Below are 20,903 nucleotides of genomic sequence, written 5' to 3' on the forward strand. Positions count from 1 at the left end.
AACATTAAATGCAAGACGATTTATGGTTAAAGTTGGCACATTCCCTTTCTTAGATATCATAATTAACGTCTATGAATATGATATAATCAAATGATAATTTACTCTATATCCAATTTTTTAATAATTCTTTAACAATGACTTCTTTTGTTATGAATATGGTCATAATCTTGTTAGCGCGGCTTTTGTTTACATTTTATTAATTTAAATTGACGTTACCAGTAGCCTATCAATAATTAACTTCAATCGACTTTGAGAAGTATGCCTGCACATCCTAAGCTGGAAACCATGGCAAATGGCTGCCAAAGTGTGGTATATATTTCATTCATCTTAAATTTGTAACGCTTTTTGATCGATGATGCATCAAACTACAACTGCGCGATACCAACTTTTGCTGGGAGAAGTATATGCTTCCATCTGTCGGCCTTTCCCCCACTACCATAATAAAACGAGTGCCCTACTACAACCAGAGAGGTGGGTGAACACACCATCATTATAACCAAGTTGGCACCCACTATCACAAGAAGCGAGTAACAGTCCATGCCATCATAAATGGTCACCCACTAGAAGGAGGTCATCCACTACCGCCACAAGTTTGAAGTGGGTGACCCACTTACACCACACGGGTGACCCACTGCCATCGCAATTGAGATATGCACTACCACCAAACAGGTGGGTGAACCACTACCGTTCCCATTTCGGGAGATGCACTTACTATCACAAATGGATGACTCTGGATGTTGCACGATAAGAGCATATGCATTAATGTTTAACTAGTTTCATTACTGCTTTTCGGAAACCTAAATTGGTGACAACGTATAAGATAGGATTGACTGCGGAATTCGCACACAGAAGAACAAAGAATGCCAAATCAAGCAACGGAGGTAACTGGATCAGTCCCAGAGCGTGTAGTACAACCCCTATGTAAAATGGCAACCAACAAACTAGGAACACTGATACCAATATGACGACCACCTTGACAGCTTTTGTGCATCCAAACAGCTCATTCTTTTTTTGTTTTCTTCTTTCACATGTGGCACATTTTGGAGTTTGCGAAATTATACTGATATCATTCCTAGCCACTAGTCCTTTACTTCTCGATGATGATAAGTCCGTTGTTGAAGTTTGTTGCATTTTAACAATAGAATTAGATACGGACACATTTTGATCATCACTAGTAAGATTATAATCCACGCTACTAACACTGATGCCAATTCTTGACGAGACTTCTGAAAGATCACAGTTTTGACCGCGTTTGCCCGTTGTTTCACTTAGTTATCTCTCTGTAACATCATCGAGTTGCGATGATATATTTGGTATCTCTTTGTCTCCTTTCCTCTCAATATTGTTGTTTTCCAGTTGTCTGCTCGATGCCATCGACGATGTTCCCATTTCGAAATGATCTTTGATATTATCTCGCAAATCCTTGCTTTTCAAGAGGTCGGTGTCTAAAGTATTAGATGAATCTTCGTGCTGACCACTGTCGTGTAGATGTTGGGTTGTATTGTCACCATGGTGATGTACCACTTTCTTGTTTCTGGATGTGATTTTATGCTCATTCCTACAAGGAGTCGCAACAATATCAAGGAACTCGCGCCTTCTTTGTATCAAGTGTTTGAGCATAAGCGTGTTATAACCCACGAGATGGGAAACGGGTAGAAGAATGTCGAGAGAAAAATTCACCCATACAAACACTGCGTCTGTGACAATTTCATTATTACTGCAGAAAGACATAAATTGGTCTCTTTGATCTAGCCAAACATAAAACATGACCGAAATTATTAGTATGACGAAATAAGTGATTAAAACCAGTTTTTTAGCCATTCTTGGTGTCTGTGTTTTCTTGTGATGTATCACGTCTTTTACCATAAGATATCGATCACGTGATATCAATAGAACCATGTAAATGGATGCAAGAAAAGCGAAAAATGAAGCCCAAAATGACAAATGGCAAAGTAAATAATTGCTTGACAAATCCGGTGAAATCATGCTTGCAATGCTAACTGGTATGATTATAATTCCAACCAAAAAATCGGCTATAGCTAAATTGAAAATATAGCAGTTAACTCCAGTTTGCCGAAGTTTTCCGTCTTTACAAAATGCAACTATTGTCACAAAATTTCCGAAGACAATTATTAGGCCTACTGCAATGAAAGATCCACTAATTAAAAAAGAATAAATAATACCATCGTGTAATACGAAACTGGTCTCGTTTGGTTTCTCCGTTCGAGAAAGTGATTCACTTTGATCCATGATTTACAAAGAAAATATTCAATCTCAGCAGACGACGAGAAGTTAACCAAAATTGATCGATTTACACAATGATGAACTGGAGGCTGAAATATACCACCATTACATATCCATTCACCGTGACTATAGGACACATTTATAGAGCTGTTTTGATGCTGTGATTTAGTCTTGTAATTGAAAGAAGTGACGTAAAAATAAGTTCGAATAGTAACGTTTTTAGTAACGACCTCGTGGTCACGTGACTGTTAAACATCTTAAAATAATTGAACTCCATATATGGATGATAATAATGACCATTGTTATGTCCATTACGCTTGTTATTTGAAAATACGAGCTCTTGTAACGAGAAATGAAAAAAAAATCATGCGAGCATAAAATCCTCTTCAGGAAGCACTTATAGCTCCTCTCGTGTTTCTCTTGATTGTTTGGGATCGTTGGTTAAAAGCCTCGTGTTTGATCTGCAGGTTTATAATGGACCCAATAACCTAAGAATATTAATAAAATACGTTTTACTTTTGACTGAATCACGGTGTAGATTAACTGTTTCATGAAATGTGTTATATAATTGAAATAGTGGTGGAGCGATAAAAGCTAGACTCTTCTAATGGATTAACGTCTACGTTTGTTTTAAAAAAAAAGTAATTACAAACAACAAGGATCAGATAAAATATAATCACGCAATTTTGTAAATGTGGAAGTGGGCTGGTTGGGGCCAGGGGTCCACCCGGGACGCAATTTTTTCCCAACTAACTGACACTGAAATTATTTCCTCGATTCTAAGGCCCGCTGACTTTTTTTTACTCGGCTCACGACTCCGTTGGGAAAACACGATCAGGTCTGGAAACTAAAGGATAATATCAGACAGTCTTAGACAAACTTATAAATGATTCTCCCCTACCTCCACCCCTACCTCCACCCCTTTCCTTCTCGAAATGTACACAATCCTGGAGACAACCTTTCGGGGGATTTTCTTTCTAGACATGTTCGAACAAATTTTTAGCTGAATAGCTTAGTAGCTAACAATTTAAATCGTCTGCCAATCAAATTAACAGTGCTTGCTCAGGTTTTGATCCATTTTAATATTTTTTAAGGCTATATGTCAAATGGTGAAAATAACGAATAATTCCAGCTGAATAAAGACATGTTTATTCTTTCAGTAACTCACATTAGAAACTTTGGACCTCTTATAGTCTAGTGTGTTCAACTGTCAAACGGTGTCAATACATCTGCGGAGATTGCTTAGAAGATTATGCAATTAATAAAAATCATTAGTCAATCATTGTTCAGGTGAGATGAAAAATGTACCTCCTAGAAAACTTACAGCGGAGGAGATTGCAATGATATGCACTTCAAATAGCAACATCACGTGACATACCGGATTTCAAATTATTTGAGGATTCGCTGAATATCGTCCAATTGAAATAGGGAGCTCTTTTTTTTTTCTTTGGCCGTGATCAAACCCACATCTGAAGAGATCATTTTCTGCTTTATGTGTTAAATTGTACGTAACTATGTTTATATACATATATATTAATATCTTTGCCTATATATTGTCTAAAACGTACAGTATCTTTCTTGGATTTTGGCCGCATTGCCAACTGATTTTTTTCCCTCAGAACTATGGCTGTATAGTAAACTGGCGAATTGGATGTCCAGAACTTCATATTCCTGAAAATAATATTAAACTGATGATTATGGAAAGATATGATATCACCGCTTAGAATAAAAAGTACCGTACGATTTTCTATAGGTACATCCTACAACTGGTATAGACCGCGATATAAAGAGACAAAGGAAATAAATTGGTGTAATGTATGTGCGTATCTATATATCCTTTCCTTTTTTCCAGTAGCATCTATAAATTTCGCTAATCTGCATTACACACCGCAGCTCATAAAGCCAGTATATTTCATATTGCCAACAACATGTCACTGTATGATTGGATGACATGTATGGAGACGTTTTTCAGGGACCAGGCCGATAAGAACCCGTAATCCATTGGTAAATATTACGAAACAACTGGGCACATATCTGGTTTTGTTGTTTTGTTTCTCTACTACATACGGAATACCATTGCGCTGTACACGCAATCGTGCAGCAGTAATGGAAACCGGCTTAAAATTCCAGCTTGTTTTAAAGGATTACAGGTGCTTTAATTGGTACATTTTTCTTTCTTTCTAATATTGTGATCGTGTATAGGAAATTTTGTTGTTCACCGTGTGATGTATGTTACAGCAATGGATCGATCCTTGACGCGGTTTCACCCAATCATAATTATTAGTCGAAATCATTATGATTTAAATCAGTTACTGGAAAAAGAGACAACTGAACGACAGTTGTATTGTTAACTAACTTGTTTCAGCATGTTGCTTGTTTAAGCCCTGTGGAACGCACCACTGATTTATTGAAGCGGCATTGTTTTAAAAGCTTTGTTATGGTTGTAATGGAAACTGGATCGGTTGTATTAATAGCACACCTGAACACAGCTTGGTAAGCAAGATGAAACTTTATATCAATGATTTGCGCGACAATTGTGTATATGCAGTCGTTTTGTCGAATACTTCATTACTCGAGAATACCACGTCATGGCATTTTGACGGCTAATGGTGATTAGAATCTGTTAAGACATTTACATTTTGATGATCTGCGGTGGATTATACATGAATTTTGGAAGTATGTGCTAGGAAATCGGTATTGTGGAATTAAATTTACCTTGGTTGAAATGTAAGAACAGTGAATGTCTCTGGACGTGGATAAGAGCGTATGCATTAATGTTTAACTAGTTTCATTACTGCTTTTCGGAAACCTAAATTGGTGACAACGTATAAGATAGGATTGACTGCGGAATTCGCACACAGAAGAACAAAGAATGCCAAATCAAGCAACGGAGGTAACTGGATCAGTCCCAGGGCTTGTAGTACAACCCCTATGTAAAATGGCAACCAACAGACTAGGAACACTGATACCAATATGACGACCACCTTGACAGCTTTTGTGCATCCAAACAGCTCATTCTTTTTTTGTTTTCTTCTTTCACATGTGGCACATTTTGGAGTTTGCGAAATTATACTGACATCATTCCTAGCCACTAGTCCTTTACTTCTCGATGATGATAAGTCCGTTGTTGACTTTTGTTGCATTTTAACAATAGAATTAGATACGGACACATTTTGATCATCACTAGTAAGATTATAATCCACGCTACTAACACTGATGCCAATTCTTGACGAGACTTCTGAAAGATCACAGTTTTGACCGCGTTTGCCCGTTGTTTCACTTAGTTCTCTCTCAGTAACATCATCGAGTTGCGATGATATTTTTGGTATCTCTTTGTCTCCTTTCCTCTCAATATTGTTGTTTTCCAGTTGTCTGCTCGATGCCATTGACGAAGTTCCCATTTCGAAATGATCTTTGATATTATCTCGCAAATCCTTGCTATTCAAGAGGTCGGTGTCTAAAGTATTAGATGGATCTTCGTGCTGACCACTGTCTTGTAGATGTTGGGTTGTATTGTCACCATGGTGATGCACCACTTTCTTGTTTCTGGATGTGATTTTATGCTCATTCCTACAAGGAGTCGCAACAATATCAAGGAACTCGCGCCTTCTTTGTTTCAAGTGTTTGAGCATAAGCGTGTTATAACCCACGAGATGGGAAACGGGTAGAAGAACGTCGACAGAAAACGCCACCACTGTATACAATGCGTCTGTGCCAATTTCATCACTACTGCAGTAAGACATAAATCTGCCACTTTGATCTAGCCAAACATAAATCATGACCGAAAATATCAGTATGACGAAATAAGTGATTAAAACCATTTTTTTAGCCATTCTTGGTGTCTGCGTTTTCTTGTGATGTATCACGTCTTTTACCATAAGATATCGATCACGTGATATCAGTAGAACCATGTAAATGGATGCAAGTAAAGCTAAAAATGAAGGCCAAAATGACAAATGGCAAAATAATAAATTGCTTGACAAATCCGGTGAAATTATGCTTGCAATGCTAACTGGCATGATTATAATTCCAACCAAAAAATCGGCTATAGCTAAATTGAAAATATAGCAGTTAACTCCAGTTTGCCGAAGTTTTCCGTCTTTACAAAATGCAACTATTGTCACAAAATTTCCTAAGACAATTATTACTGCAATGAAAGATCCAATAACTAAAAAAGAATAAATAATACCATCGTGTAATTCGAAACTGGTCTCGTTTGGTTTCTCCGTTCGAGAAAGTGATTCACTTTGATCCATGATTTACAAGAAAAATGTCAATCTCAGCATACGACGAGAAGTTAACCAAAACTGATCAATTTACACAATGATGAACTGGAGGCTGAAATATACCACCATTACATATCCATTCACCGCGACTAGTAGGAAACATTTATAGAGCTGTTTTGATGCTGTGATTTAGTCTTGTAATTGAAAGAAGTGACGTAAAAATAAGTTCGAATAGTAACGTTTAATGGAAGTAATCCGACCTCGTGGTCACGTGACTGTTAAACATCTTAAAATAATTGAACTCCATATATGGATGATAATAATGACCATTGTTATGTCCATTACGCTTGTTTTTTGAAAATACCAGCTCTTGTAACGAGAAATGAAGAAAAGTCATGCGAACATAAAATCCTCTTCAGAAAACACTTAGCTCCTTTCGTGTTTCTCTTGATTGTTTGGGATCGTTGGTTAAAAGCCTCGTGTTTGATCTGCAGGTTTATAATGGACACAATAACCTATGTAATATTAATAAAAAACAACGTTTTACTTTTGACTGAATCACGGTGTAGATTAACTGTTTCATGAAATGTGTTTTATAATTGATATAGTGGTGGAGCGATAAAAGCTAGACTCTTCTAATGGATTAACGTCTACGTTTGTTTAAGAAAAAAGTAATAACAAACAACAAGGATCAGATAAAATATAATCACGCAATTTTGTAAATGTGGAAAGTGGGCTGGTTGGGGCCAGGGGTCCACCCGGGACCCGGCTCAATTAGGTGGTTTGGTGAAACATGAACTGAATAACAATTTATACTAATTAAATAATATGGCCTTCTTACGGATAAATGAAGATCAACGAGAGACCCGCTGACTTTTTTTACTCGGCTCACGACTCAGTTGGGAAAACACGATCAGGTCTGGAAACTAAAGGATAATATTAGACAGTCTTAGACAAACTTATGAATGATTCTCCTCTACCTCCACCCCTACCTTCATCCCTTTCCTTTTCGAAAGGTACACAATCCTGGGGACAACCCTTCGGGGGATTTTCTTTCTAGACATGTTTGAACATATTTTTAGCTGAATAGCTTAGTGTTTGAACATATTTTTAGCTGAATAGCTTAGTAGCTAACAATTTAAATCGACTGCCAATCAAATTAACAGTGCTTGCTCAGGCTTTGATCCATTTAAATATTTTTTAAGGCTATATGTCAAATGATGAAAATAACGAATAATTCCAGCTGAATAAAGACATGTTTTTTCTTTCAGTAACTCACATTGGAAACTTTGGACCTCTTATAGTCTAGTGTTTTAAACTCGCCGTTTCTTGATAAAATAAAAGCTCCCTGATTAAAGGAAAGAAGCTATATTGGTTATCCACTTTACTTTACCTCCAGCGACAGGATTATAATTACTTGGATGACGCATGCAGCCTTATATGGAAAATGAAGATTGAAAAGCAAATGGTCAATACATCTGCGGAGATTGCTTAGAAGATTATGTAATTAATAAAAATCATTAGTCAATCATTGTTCAGGTGAGATGAAAAATGTACCTCCTAGAAAATTACAGCGGGGGAGATTTCAATGATATGCACTTCAAATAGCAACATCACGTGACATACCGGATTTCAAATTATTTGAGGATTCGCTGAATATCGTCCAAATGAAATAGTGAGCCCTTTTTTTTCTTTGGACGTGATCAAACCTTCACCTGAAGAGATCAGTTTCTGCTTTATGTATTTAATTGTACATATCTATATTTATATACATATATATTTATATCTAGGCCTATATATTGTCTCTAAAACGTACGGCATCTTTCTTGGATTTTGGCTGCATTACCAGAAATAATATGGCTGTATAGTAAACTGGCGAATCAGATGTCCAGAACTTCATATTCCTGAAGATAATATTAACCTGATGATTATGGAAAGATATGATATCACCGCTTAGAATAAAAAGTACCGTACGGTTTGCTATAGGTGCATCCTACAACTGGTGTAGACCGCGATATAAAGAGACAAAGGAAATTTATTGGTGTAATGTATGTGCGTATCTATACTTTCTTTTTTTCCAGTAGCATCAATAAATTTCGTTAATCTGCATTATATACCGCAGCTCATATAGCCAGTATATTCCATATTGCCAACAACATGTCATTGTATGATTGGATGACATGTATACGGAGGACGTTTATCATGGACAAGGCCTATAAGAACCCGTAATCCATTGGTAAATATTAGGAAACAATTGGGCACATATCTGGTTTTGTTGTTTTGTTTCTCTATTACATACGGAATACCATTGCGCTGTACATGTAATCGTACAGCTGTAATAGAAACCGGCTTAAAATTCCAGCTTGTTTTAAAGGATTACAGGTGAATTAATTGGTACATTTTTCTTTCTTTCTAATATTGTGATCATGTAGAGGAAATTTGTTGTTCACCGTGTGATGTATCTTACAGCAATGGATCGATCCTTGACGCGGTTTCACGCAGTCATAATTATAAGTCGAAATCATTATGATTTAAATCAGTTACTGGAAAAAGAGACAACTGAACGACAGTTTTATAGTTAACTTGTTTCAGCATGTTGCCTGTTTAAGTCCTGTGGAATGCACCACTTATTTATTGAAGCGGCATTGTTTTAAAAGCTTTTTTATGGTTGCCATGGAAATTCGGTCGTTTGTACTGATAGGACACCTGAACACAGCTTGGTAAGCAAGATGAAACTTTATATCAATGATTTGCGCGACAATTGTGTATATGCAGTCGTTTTGTCGAAAACTTCATTACTCGAGAATACCACGTCGTTGCATTTTGACGGCATAATGGTGATTAGAATCTATTAAGACATTTACATATTGATGATCTGCGGTGGATTATACATGAATTTTGGAAGTATGTGCTAGGAAATCGGTATTGTGGAATTAAATTTACCTTCAAGTTGGTTGAAATGTAAGAACAGTGAATGTCTCTGGACGTGGATAAGAGCGTATGCATTAATGTTTAACTAGTTTCATTACTGCTTTTCGGAAACCTAAATTGGTGACAACGTATAAGATAGGATTGACTGCGGAATTCGCACACAGAAGAACAAAGAATGCCAAATCAAGCAACGGAGGTAACTGGATCAGTCCCAGAGCGTGTAGTACAAGCCCTATGTAAAATGGCAACCAACAGACTAGGAACACTGATACCAATATGACGACCACCTTGACAGCTTTTGTGCATCCAAACAGCTCATTCTTTTTTTGTTTTCTTCTTTCACATGTGGCACATTTTGGAGTTGGCGAAATTATACTGATATCATTCCTAGCCACTAGTCCATTACTTCTCGATGGTGATAAGTCCGTTGTTGAATTTTGTATTTTAACATTAGAATTAGATACGGACACATTTTGATCATCACTAGTAAGATGATAACCCACGCTACTAACACTGTTGCCAATTCTTGACGAGTCTTCTGAAAGATCACAGTTTTGACCGCGTTTGCCAGTTGTTTCACTTAGTTCTCTCTCTGTAGCATCACCGAGTTGCGATGTTATATTTGGTACCTCTTTGTCTCCTTTCCTCTCAATGTTGTTGTTTTCCAGTTGTCTGCTCGATGCCATCGACGATGTTCCCATTTCGAAATGATCTTTGATATTATCTCGCAAATCCTTGCTTTTCAAGAGGTCGGTGTCTAAAGTATTAGATGAATCTTCGTGCTGACCACTGTCGTGTAGTTGTTGGGTTGTATTGTCACCATGGTGATGTACCACTTTCTTGTTTCTGGATGTGATTTTATGCTCATTCCTACAAGGAGTCGCAACAATATCAAGGAACTGGCGCCTTCTTTGTATCAAGTGTTTGAGCATAAGCGTGTTATAACCCACGAGATGGGAAACGGGTAGAAGAACGTCGACAGAAAAATTCACCCCTACAAACACTGCGTCTGTGACAATTTCATTACTACTGCAGTAAGACATAAATCTGTCACTTTGATCTAGCAAAACATAAAACATGACCGAAAATATCAGTATGACGAAATAAGTGATTAAAACCAGTTTTTTAGCCATTCTTGGTGTCTGCGTTTTCTTGTGATGTATCACGTCTTTTACCATAAGATATCGATCACGTGATATCAGTAGAACCATGTAAATGGATGCATGTAAAGCGAAATATGAAGGCCAAAATGACAAATGACAAAATAAATAATTGCTTGGCAAATCCGGTGAAATCATGCTTGCAATGCTAACTGGCATGGTTATAATTCCAACCAAAAAATCGGCTATAGCTAAATTGAAAATATAGCAGTTAACTCCAGTTTGCCGAAGTTTTCCGTCTTTACAAAATGCAACTATTGTCACAAAATTTCCTAAGACAATTATTACTACAATGAAAGATCCAATAACTGAAAAAGAATAAATAATACCACCGTGTAATACGAAACTGGTCTCGTTTGGTTTCTCCGTTCGAGAAAGTGATTCACTTTGATCCATGATTTACAAGAAAAATATTCAATCTCAGCATACGACGAGAAGTTAACCAAAATTGATCGATTTACACAATGATGAACTGGAGGCTGAAATATACCACCATTACATATCCATTCACCGTGACTATAGGACACATTTATAGAGCTGTTTTGATGCTGTGATTTAGTCTTGTAATTGAAAGAAGTGACGTAAAAATAAGTTCGAATAGTAATGTTTAATGGATGTGATCCGACCTCGTGGTCACGTGACTGTTAAACATCTTAAAATAATTGAACTCCATATATGGATGATAATAATGACCATTGTTATGTCCATTACGCTTGTTTTTTGAAAATACCAGCTCTTGTAACGAGAAATGAAGAAAAGTCATGCGAACATAAAATCCTCTTCAGAAAACACTTAGCTCCTTTCGTGTTTCTCTTGATTGTTTGGGTCGTTTGGTTAAAAGCCTCGTGTTTGATCTGCAGGTTTATAATGACCCAATAACCTATGTAATATTAATAAAAAACAACGTTTTACTTTTGACTGAATCACGGTGTAGATCAACTGTTTCATGAAATGTGTTTTATAATTGATATAGTGGTGGAGCGATAAAAGCTAGACTCTTCTAATGGATTAACGTCTACGTTTGTTTAAGAAAAAAGTAATAACAAACAACAAGGATCAGATAAAATATAATCACGCAATTTTGTAAATGTGGAAAGTGGGCTGGATGGGGCCAGGGGTCCACCCGGGACACGGCTCAATTAGGTGGTTAGGTGAAACATGAACTGAATAACAATTTATACTAATTAAATAATATGGCCTTCTTACGGATAAATGAAGATCAACGAGAGATCCGCTGACTTTTTTTACTCGGCTCACGACTCAGTTGGGAAAACACGATCAGGTCTGGAAACTAAAGGATAATATAAGACAGTCTTAGACAAACTTATGAATGATTCTCCCCTACCTCCACCCCTACCTTCACCCCTTTCCTTTTCGAAAGGTACACAATCCTGGGGACAACCTTTCGGGGGATTTTCTTTCTAGACATGTTGGAACATATTTTTAGCTGAATAGCTTAGTAGCTAACAATTTAAATCGACTGCCAATCAAATTAACAGTGCTTGCTCAGGCTTTGATCCATTTAAATATTTTTTAAGGCTATATGTCAAATGATGAAAATAACGTATAATTCCAGCTGAATAAAGACATGTTTATTCTTTCAGTAACTCACATTGGAAACTTTGGACCTCTTATAGTCTAGTGAGTTCAACTCGCCGTTTCTTGATAAAATAAAATCTCCCTGATTAAAGGAAAGAAGCTTATTTGTTATCCACTCTACTTTACCTCCAGCGACAGGATTATAATTACTTGGATGACGCATACAGCTTTATATGGAAAATGAAGATTGAAATGCAAATGGTCAATACATCTGCGGAGATTGCTTAGAAGATTATGTAATTAATAAAAATCATTAGTCAATCAATTGTTCAGGTGAGATGAAAAATGTACCTCCTAAAAACTTACAGCGGAGGAGATTGCAATGATATGCACTTCAAATAGCAACATCGCGTGACATACCGGATTTCAAATTATTTGAGGATTCGCTGAATATCGTCCAACTGAAATAGGGAGCTCTTTTTTTTCTTTGGACGTGATCAACCCCACATCTGAAGAGACCATTTTCTGCTTTATGTGTTTAATTGTACATAACTATGTTTATATACATATATATTTATATCTTTGCCTATTTATTGTCTAAAACGCACAGTATCTTTCTTGGATCTTGGACGCATTACAAACTGATTTTTTTTTCCTCAGAACTATGGCTGTATAGTAAACTGGCGAATTGGACGTCTAGAACTTCATATTCCTGAAGATAATATTAAACTGATGATTATGGAAAGATATGATATCACCGCGTAGAATAAAAAGTACCGTACGATTTGCTACAGGTGCATCCTACAACTGGTATAGACCGCGATATAAAGAGACAAAGGAAATAAATTGGTGTAATGTATGTGCGTATCAATACTTTTTTTCCAGTAGCATCTATAAATTTCGTTAATCTGCATTATATACCGCAGCTCATATAGCCAGTATATTCCATATTGCCAACAACATGTCATTGTATGATTGGATGACATGTATACGGAGGACGTTTATCAGGGACTAGGCCTATATATAAGAACCCGTAATCCATTGGTAAATATTACGAAACAATTGGGCACATATCTGGTTTTGTTGTTTGGTTTCTCTACTACATACGGAATACCATTGCGCTGTACATGCAATCATGCAGCAGTAATAGAAACCGGCTTAAAATTCCAGCTTGTTTTAAAGGATTACAGGTGCTTTAATTGGTACATTTTTCTTCCTTTCTAATATTGTGATCGTGTATAGGAAATTTTGTTGTTCACCGTGTGATGTATGTTACAGCAATGGATCGATCCTTGACGCGGTTTCACCCAATCATAATTATTAGTCGAAATCTTTATGATTTAAATCAGTTACTGGAAAAAGAGACAACTGAACGACAGTTTTATTGGTAACTTGTTTCAGCATGTTGCCTGTTTAAGTCCTGTGGAATGCACCACTTATTTATTGAAGCGGCATTGTTTTAATAGCTTTGTTATGGTTGTAATGGAAACTGGATCGGTTGTATTAATAGCACACCTGAACACAGCTTGGTAAGCAAGATGAAACTTTATATCAATGATTTGCGCGACAATTGTGTATATGCAGTCGTTTTGTCGAATACTTCATTACTCGAGAATACCACGTCGTTGCATTTTGACGGCATAATGGTGATTAGAATCTGTTAAGACATTTACATTTTGATGATCTGCGGTGGATTATACATGAATTTTGGAAGTATGTGCTAGGAAATCGGTATTGTGGAATTAAATTGACTGTGGTTGAAATGTAAGAACATTGAATGTCTCTGGACGTGGATAAGAGCGTATGCATTAATATTTAACCAGTTTCATTACTGCTTTTCGGAAACCTAAATTGGTGACAACGTATAAGATAGGATTGACTGCGGAATTCGCACACACAAGAACAAAGAATGCCAAATCAAGCAACGGAGGTAACTCGATCATTCCCAGAGCGTGTAGTACAAGCCCTATGTAAAATGGCAACCAACAGACTAGGAACACTGATACCAATATGACGACCACCTTGACAGCTTTTGTGCATCCAAACAGCTCATTCTTTTTTTGTTTTCTTCTTTCACATGTGGCACATTTTAGAGTTGGCGAAATTATACTGATATTCCTAGCCACTAGTCCATTACTTCTCGATGATGAGAAGTCCGTTGTTGAATTTTGTTGTATTTTAACATTAAAATTAGATACGGACACATTTTGATCATCACTAGTAAGATGATAACCCACGCTACTAACACTGTTGCCAATTCTTGACGAGACTTCTGAAAGATCACAGTTTTGACCGCGTTTGCCCGTTGTTTCACTTAGTTCTCTCTCTGTAACATCATCGATTAGCGATGATATTTTTGTTATCTCTTTGTCTCCTTTCCTCTCAATATTGTTGTTTTCCAGTTGTCTGCTCGATGCCATCGACGATGTTCCCATTTCGAAATGATCTTTGATATTATCTCGCAAATCCTTGCTTTTCAAGAGGTCGGTGTCTAAAGTATTAGATGAATCTTCGTGCTGACCACTGTCGTGTAGATGTTGGGTTGTATACTTGTCACCATGGTGATGTACCACTTTCTTGTTTCTGGATGTGATTTTATGCTCATTCCTACAAGGAGTCGCAACAATATCAAGGAACTCGCGCCTTCTTTGTATCAAGTGTTTGAGCATAAGCGTGTTATAACCCACGAGATGGGAAACGGGTAGAAGAACGTCGACAGAAAACGTCACCACTGTATACAATGCGTCTGTGACAATTTCATTATTACTGCAGAAAGACATAAATCTGTCACTTTGATCCAGCCAAACATAAATCATGACCGAAAATATCAGTATGACGAAATAAGTGATTGAAACCAGTTTTTTAGCCATTCTTGGTGTCTGCGTTTTCTTGTGATGTATCACGTCTTTTACCATAAGATATCGATCACGTGATATCAGTAGAACCATGTAAATGGATGCAAGTAAAGCTAAAAATGAAGCCCAAAATGACAAATGGCAAAATAAATAATTGCCTGACAAATCCGGTGAAATTATGCTCGCAATGCTAACTGGCATGATTATAATTCCCACCAAAAAATCGGCTATAGCTAAATTGAAAATATAGCAGTTAACTCCAGTTTGCCGAAGTTTTCCGTCTTTACAAAATGCAACTATTGTCACAAAATTTCCTAAGACAATTATTACTGCAATAAAAGATCCAATAACTAAAAAAGAATAAATAATACCATCGTGTATTACGAAACTGGTCTCGTTTGGTTTCTCCGTTCGAGAAAGTGATTCACTTTGATTCATGATTTACAAAGAAAATATTCAATCTCAGCAGACGACGAGAAGTTAACCAAAACTGATCAATTTACACAATGATAAACTGGAGGCTGAAATATACCACCATTACATATCCATTCACCGCGACTAGTAGGAAACATTTATAGAGCTGTTTTGATGCTGTGATTTAGTCTTGTAATTGAAAGAAGTGACGTAAAAATAAGTTCGAATAGTGACGTTTAATGGATGTAATCCGACCTCGTGGTCACGTGACTGTTAAACATCTTAAAATAATTGAACTCCATATATGGATGATAATAATGACCATTATTATGTCCATTACCCTTGTTATTTGAAAATACGAGCTCTTGTAACGAGAAATGAAAAACTTCATGCGAGCGTAAACTCCTCTTCAAAAAGCACTTAGCTCCTTTCATGTTTCTCTTGATATGCTGTTGTTGAGGTTGTTTGGTAAAAAGCTTCGTGTTGGATCTGCAGGTTTATAATGACCTAATAACCTATGTATTATAAGAAAACAACGTTTTGCTTTTGACTGAATCACGGTGTAGATTAACTGTTTCATGAAATGTGTTTTATAATTGAAATAGTGGTGGAGCGATAAAAGCTAGACTCTTCTAATGGATGAACGTCTACGTTTGTTTAAAAAAGAAGTAATAGCAAACAACAAGGATCAGATTAAATATAATCACGCAATTTCGTGATGTGGAAAGTGGGCTGGATGGGGCCAGGGGTCCACCCGGGACCCGGCTCAATTAGGTGGTTTGGTGAAACATGAACTGAATAACAATTTATACTTATTAAATAATATGGCCTTCTTACAGATAAATGAAGATCAACGAGAGGCCCGCTGACTTTTTTTACTCGGCTCACGACTCAGTTGGAAAAACACGATCAGGTCTGGAAACTAAAGGATAATATTAGACAGTCTTAGACAAACTTCTGAATGATTCTCCCCTACCTCCACCCTTTCCTTTTTGAAATCCGTAGCATGACATAATGTTACTTAAGAAATTCCGCAGAGGTTGCAGCCATTTGGTTCCCTGTCGGATCCACGAGCACCGTCCTCACTGAAGACTCGACGTGAAGACTGGTTTGGATACATACATCAGGCTTTTCCTCCTTAACGCATTCCTTTATCACCTCTGCGACATCTTTACCCGTTTGCAGTTGTTTCTCGTACAGAGGGGCGTAGTTTGCCATGAACTGCTCCTGGAGGGCTTTAGCCAGCGGATCTGTCGCGGTACTTTCTTCTTTAGTCATGCCTTGAACGGATCCTAGCTTGTTACTCGAAACGTTCGTTGCAAAAGCAGTCTCCACTGGACCAGGTTGAATACTGGTCACGCTAAAATAATATAAAGATAAATAAGGGTATAAGGAAGAGAGAAACATGGAGCGAGAATGATCAGAGTCGGTGATCCCGGGGATCAAAAGGGGCACGTTACCCCAACCCTTCCCTATCAGGTTTTTGAAAACCATGAAAGTTCCCCATTTCATAAATTTGTAGATGAAACTTAACTCTTTTTTGATGTTGCTATTTTGGTAATTTTAAAAATGGCATTTTTGTTACTTCATATGCCTTTGTTGATAATGTAAGGAAAAGTGTAAATAAAATGTACCCTGATGTCATCTAAACAATGTTGCTTTGTTGAAAAACATTCAGATAGAGGGGTTTGTAGTAGAGAATACCCGAGGATCACTTTTGTCGGGAAGTTTTAAGGTAATTTTGTGCATTGCCGATTCAAATCGAAGTCAAATGTCCGACTGCCTCTTAGAGGTTGGAAACTACAACAACAACAAAATGAAAAAACTAAAAAAGGAGCTCACCTGATATTAAATTGACGAAGATAAGGCGCCAAACACCCGACTAAGCCTTCTATAGCAAACTTAGAGGCTGCGTAGAAATCACAGAACATGGGAGCTGAAATGAAAAAAAAGAAACATTGAATTCACAGATGCATCAAGATTTAATCCAAGATTCAAGAATTGTACAGTTAGCATTAAGAATCATTCCTGAATGCAGCTGTCAGTGTAATCAAGCCAGAAAATATTTATGTATTTCAATGACAGATACTTCCGCTTAAAATAGTAAACTTGGAAATCCAAGCATGTTTATAAGAGATAGTACTTTATCTTATACTTTATTGTTAGCCTATATAGTACAACCATCAAATGTTCCAAATTTAGGCTATTTTTTCTTCTCTATATAGAGGAAAAGACAAAGTTAAAAAGGAGCCCCCAAAAAAATATTATTACAAATATATTTAAATAAATTGCCCACAGAAATTATTAAACCAAAGACCAAGAGTGGGCTGTGGGTTGGTATGGAGCGCCGAAAGGGTAATGTATTATGTTGTTTACTTCTATGCTGTCTGTTATTCATTATTGTCTACTTCAACGTTGTTGACGGCGTTGTTCATATTTATGACGTCAAAATACGTATACACTTTCAAAGAATTTAGTCTGCTTCAGAACTAGCCAAAATGTCAGAGAGAGCCAACTATCTCAATCTGTAGGATTAGGTTATGCGAACAAAATGATAGCAGAAATGAAAGAAAACTCCGTATAAACTAAAAACTAAAGGCTATGTGATGTCTTGTTTCATGATGGTTTGTATCTTATTCTTGCAGCTGTGTTCTGTTAGGCTACATTATAATGGTCGGGCTTAAGTGTCTCCAATTCATATCACGTGACTACATGAACCTTTGTTAATGCGAGTGTTATACAGCTCTTTAAACAATACCACCACGACATCTCATTGCAAGGTCAAATAATTAATATAATAGTAATAATAATAACAAAAAATTGCCTGATGTGGAAACGGGTTATGGATGCGGCTTAAAAAAAGTATAATATTACTCCGTGAATAAGTTGAAAGATAATTGAGAGGACTTGGGTAGGTTGAACTGTTATATGCTGTCGTCGTCAAGGTGTTGGCTTCTACACTGTAGACGTCTAAAGCCATCGATTGAAGCATTCACTCCTCTTTTGTGGTTTGACAGTACCGTCAATTCATTAGCTTTTTGTACGATCAGTACAATGGACAATCCTTTGATCGTTTTACTTACACTCACATCGTTCAGTTTAACTCTTCTCCTAAGCCCCAAACTCTGTTTCGATTTATCGGGGGAAAATCAATTTGTAAGGTATGGTGTGAACAGTGGATCAAATCCCCTTCTATGTTCCGTTAATGCGAATATTCGGCACGCGCCAGTGAACTGCAATATAGCTTTGTTACATGTTTTTTGTCAACTAGACTGACTCTCTAGTTGACATAAGAAGAAGAAGAAGGAAATCAAAGTCTGCAGGATTTATCAATGACATGGATACGTGTATAACGTTTCCTGAAAGATTAAAATGCTTTCGGATGTTTGATTTGATACTTTACGAGCTTGCTGTTGTAAACTGATCTGATATGTAAGCCAAGTATCAAGTCTTTGAAATTATCTATATTCCAGTAGAAATAAATCTCTCGAAGATTGTCAAAGCCTGATTTGGAAAGCCCTTAATGGAATACCATAACAATGATGGAAATATAACTGACAACAGACTTACTCAGGTAAATATTTTATATTCAGCTAGTTGTTTGACGGAGTCTGTGTGGGTGTGTGTGTGTATGTGAAGGGGGTGGGGGTATGGGTAGGTGTGCGAAGTAGAGCATATATGAGACGAAGGAAACATATTGAGCTATACGGACGGTAAAGACACATTTAGAATTGGGGCATATCTATCATACTCTTAATTACAGTAATAAAATTTGCTTTTTCAAAATCATTGTGAAGAGAGAAAGACAATCATGAAGGCAATTGTGTCTATACTTTATCGAAAGTTTGAACATTTTTCCCCCCCAAAAAACTACTCTTGCCAACGCCCTGGGGATTCCCCCATGCATATCCATGTTTAGTTGCTTGAAAGTGTGTAGTGTAGGCCTATGTGTCTATCGACGTTTGTTTACAATATATGCTTACGGCTTCATTTACAGGTAAACGACCTCAAGACCGTTTATAAATACGGTAGTATTTTGAGTGAATCATTTTGTTCCAAATTCTTTGTTATATATATATATATATATCTATATATATAAAATCACAAATTCTCCACGTAGTCAGGTGGCTTAGCAACAATTTTTAGGCTTAACGTTACCGGCCGGACAAAAGTACCAAATTTGGCATGGAGTTTCTTTTCGACCTATCTATCGAATTTATCCGTGGAACCCACTTTATCGGTTCCGATTTTTCAAGATGGCGGCCAAAATCCAAGATGGCCGCCAGAAAAAAAGGAAATGTCATATATCTGGCTGTAAAAATCGGAGATGAACAAATGAGGGGTCAATTCAGGTGTTTCCGGGGTCACTGAAACAGATGATGATCATGGCATGTTGCTTGAGTAACCCACTTCCAAGATGGCGGCCAAAATCCAAGATGGCCGCCAGAAAAAAACGAATATATCTGGCTGTAAAAATCGGAGATGAACAAATGAGGGGTCAATTAAGGTGTTTCCGAGCTCACTGAAACAGATGATGGTCATGGTATGTTGCTTGGGCCACCCACTTCCAAGATGGCGGCCAGAATCCAAGATGGCCCCCTGGAAAAAAAAAGGAAATTTCATATATATTCAATCCCCAGACCCCCTGTGCCCTTTTCTGATCGGGACCATCAAACCTTCCGTCCTCAAACATGTAAATGAAACCGGGCTTGCACCCTGACTATATGTTATGGCTGGTATTCTAATTGTGTCACTTTGGCTCAGGAAGCCACTTAGGACTTATTGGGGAACTTTGAGGTGTGATCGACCGTGGATAGACACTGCCGCAAACCCGTTATTATATGGGAGTTACGAGTGTCATGTAAGACTGATTACATTGAGTTAACTATATAATAGGGTAACTTGAGGGAAAACAGACCAGATGTGAATACCGACTCATTGAGAGATTTTGTAGGATTGTGCACCCTTCATAAACACAACTTCAATTGTGCGAACAACACATGCTAAGTCAGGTCACTAGTCATCTGAGGTATTTAGGTCGTTCTTTTCGAACCTGTACTCCAGGGCTGCTATTAGCAAGGATCTCCTGGAAGACTTGTTGTCTGGTATAGACAAGCCCCCCCCCCCCCCTTCATAAACACATATCACATCTGCGAACAACACACGCTAAGTCGGGTCACTAGTCATCTGAGGTCAACCAATAACACTAATAACCAAAACAACAACAATAACAACCAATAACACCAATAATGAAGGCGTGAAACCATCATTCCCACACCAACCGGACAAAGGGACACTCCAGCAAAAGGTGTTGCATAGTCCTAATGGCTTTACAGCCCACACAGGGACAAATCCCATAACCTAATCGCCACCTGACTAGGCGAAAATGGTTAGTGATGAGGACCCCTTGTGCAATCCTCCTCGCGAAGTCCCGGAGACGGCTATCTAGTGACTTACAACACACAGAACACCACACATCTGGAGAGATGGCGGTTTGGCAAGCCGAGGGGGCCACGTTAAGCAGAACATCTGGC

General features: G+C 37.4%; 2 protein-coding genes across 3 annotated transcripts; both read right to left on the bottom strand.

Moving 5' to 3' along the window:
• Window positions 1–1,127: 1,127 nt before the first annotated feature.
• LOC139967584 (uncharacterized) lies at window positions 1,128–7,453 on the bottom strand. Its single transcript, XM_071971540.1, has one exon. The coding sequence runs from the start codon at window positions 6,498–6,500 to the stop codon at window positions 5,016–5,018; it is 1,485 nt and encodes a 494-aa protein (XP_071827641.1). The 5' UTR covers window positions 6,501–7,453; the 3' UTR covers window positions 1,128–5,015.
• A 951-nt stretch (window positions 7,454–8,404) lies between these two features.
• On the bottom strand, window positions 8,405–18,942 carry LOC139967585 (retinol dehydrogenase 8-like). 2 transcript variants are annotated; one of them, XM_071971541.1, is made up of 4 exons: window positions 18,244–18,942; window positions 17,212–17,305; window positions 16,346–16,729; window positions 8,405–11,918 (listed from the first exon to the last, which is right to left on the bottom strand). In XM_071971541.1, exon 4 carries the CDS (start codon window positions 10,955–10,957, stop codon window positions 9,476–9,478), a length of 1,482 nt encoding a protein of 493 aa, XP_071827642.1. In that variant the 5' UTR covers window positions 10,958–11,918; window positions 16,346–16,729; window positions 17,212–17,305; window positions 18,244–18,942; the 3' UTR covers window positions 8,405–9,475. Both variants share the same exon structure in this region, with proteins under 2 accessions (XP_071827642.1, XP_071827643.1).
• Window positions 18,943–20,903: the final 1,961 nt, after the last annotated feature.

This window comes from Apostichopus japonicus, chromosome 5 (assembly GCF_037975245.1).
Source record: "Apostichopus japonicus isolate 1M-3 chromosome 5, ASM3797524v1, whole genome shotgun sequence".
NCBI classification, from domain to species: domain Eukaryota; kingdom Metazoa; phylum Echinodermata; class Holothuroidea; order Aspidochirotida; family Stichopodidae; genus Apostichopus; species Apostichopus japonicus.